Genomic DNA, 1,954 nt, shown 5'->3' on the forward strand with positions numbered 1-1,954 from the left:
AAAAAAAAAAAAAAAAAAAAAAAGAGGTTTATGAATTTCAACTTTATCTTCCTATCATCCCCTTCTAGGGTCAGCTTTAGCAAAGAGAGTATATGATTTAAATAGTAGAGTTTGATGTAGCCTGAGAACTGTTTATTTTTTCTTAAATTTCACCACTTGGAGATCAATTTGGATTAATAAAATTTCCCTCTAAGGCCTGGTGCAGTGGCTCAAACCTGTAATCCCAGCACTTTGGGAGGCAGAGGTGAGAGGATTGCCTGAGCTCAGGGGTTTGAGACCAGCCTAAGCAACATGGCAAGACCTTGCCTCTACAATAAATCAAAAAATTAGCCAGATGTGGTAGCACATGCCTGTGGTTCCAACTACTTGGAAGACGGAGGCGGAAGGATCACCTGAGCCTAGTGGGTTGAGGCTGCAGTGGTCGTGAGTGTACCACTGCACTCCGGCCTGGGTGACAGAGTGAGACTCAGCAAAAAAAAAAAAAAATTCCCTCTAAACTAAAAAAACCCAGAAGTGTTGGGGGCAAGTTTTTTTACAAATAATACGAATTCCTATTATTTGGGATTTTGTCCTTATACTTAGTTGAAATCAATTCAATATGAAAATAAGAAATTAGAGAGGAGGACTGAAGTTTATATGTAGTGGGCACAGGTGGGCAATAAGAGGAATTTATAACATTGGAACATGGAATGTAGGGCAGTTTGTCAAAGACAGGCTTTATTTACTTTAAAGTGTTGTCTGAAGTGAATCCTGTTCCGCCCAGTCATTCTTAGCCCTGAGGAGAACAGGACAAAAAGGAGAAGGTTGTTTGTGGCAAAGAGTACACAGACTCATATGGCTTAATTTAGAGTAAAGATTAGTAAAGGTTTGTGTGGAATCTAGAACCCAGAAAAACAGGGTCTTCCCAAAACATTTATATGTTCTGAATAGTCTTAGCTCTCCAGCCTCACTGTCTGTTTTCTTTGCAGTGCAGGCACTGATGAACTTTGAAGACAAGTAAAGGAATGGATGCATTCGGTATCTTTGGGCCCAGTCTAAAAGATAATTAAGAGAATAGTTGGAAGTAGAGAATTCAAAGTATAAATGTTTATTCAGATAGTCCAATGCCTGTTTGTTTTTTTTATTATTTTATTTTATTTTTTGAGTTGGAGTCTCACTCTGTCACCCAGACTGGAGTGCAGTGGCCGCTCCCGGCCACCGCAGCCTCAACCTGCTGGGCTCTGGCGATCCTTCCGCCTCAGCCTTCCAAGTAGCTGGAACTACAGGTGTGCGCTACCACGCCCGGCTAATTTTTTAATTTACTGTAGAGATGAGGTCTCGCCACGTTGCCCAGGTGGGTCTCGAACCCACGTGAACAGGCAATCCACTCACCTCGGCTTACCAAAGCTCGGGATTACAGGCTGAGCCACCGAGCCCAGCTGTTTTTTTTTTTAAAGTATAAATATCTAATAAATGCTGCTGGTAGTTGTTCAGTATTCTATTTTTTGAAATAGGGAATAGATGCTGAAAGTCATAAGATCAGGCAGAAGAGTTACTTCAAGCTGGGTGCAGTGGTGCATGCCTGTAGACCCAGCTATGTGGGAGGCTGAGGCAGGAGGATGACTTGAGGTCAGTCAAGTCCAGCCTGGGCAACATAGGAAGACCTCATCTCTTTAAAAAAGTTTAGATGCCAGTAGAGTACTGTATTCCTTGGCTTTTCTACCCTTTTTTCAGCTCCTGAACTTGATTCTTTTCTTGAATGGGTCATTTTAGCCCCCACCCTTCCTGCAACCTCTACTTCCTGAGAAGAGTCCTAATTTCATTCCCTCTCTCCTTAATGTGTATGTAAAGACCTCTCTGTGGGAATAAGGAAATCCTCAGAGCTTTAGTGTAACTAATTGAGAAGTATTGTTTTCATTACCTTTTGTACTAATGTTGCTTCTCTTGTGAAACATTAGCTTTGATTGGACTAATT

General features: G+C 41.6%; 1 protein-coding gene across 2 annotated transcripts in view; it reads left to right on the forward strand.

Annotated features, from left to right (window-relative positions):
- The window catches only part of CATSPER2 (cation channel sperm associated 2), a 19,080-nt gene extending 17,968 nt beyond the window's left edge, over nucleotides 1-1,112 (forward strand). The window contains exon 12 of one of the 2 annotated variants that reach the window (XM_008059615.1): nucleotides 969-1,112. In XM_008059615.1, the coding sequence (XP_008057806.1) occupies nucleotides 969-1,000 (32 nt within the window). In that variant the 3' untranslated portion in view covers nucleotides 1,001-1,112. The remainder of the gene's footprint in view (nucleotides 1-968) is intronic. The other variant, XM_008059614.2, reaches the window with a different exon arrangement.
- The last annotated feature ends 842 nt before the right edge of the window (nucleotides 1,113-1,954 follow it).

The sequence above is a fragment of the Carlito syrichta genome, unplaced genomic scaffold, assembly GCF_000164805.1.
Source record: "Carlito syrichta isolate Samal-C Ts95f unplaced genomic scaffold, Tarsius_syrichta-2.0.1 Scaffold304305, whole genome shotgun sequence".
NCBI lineage: Eukaryota > Metazoa > Chordata > Mammalia > Primates > Tarsiidae > Carlito > Carlito syrichta.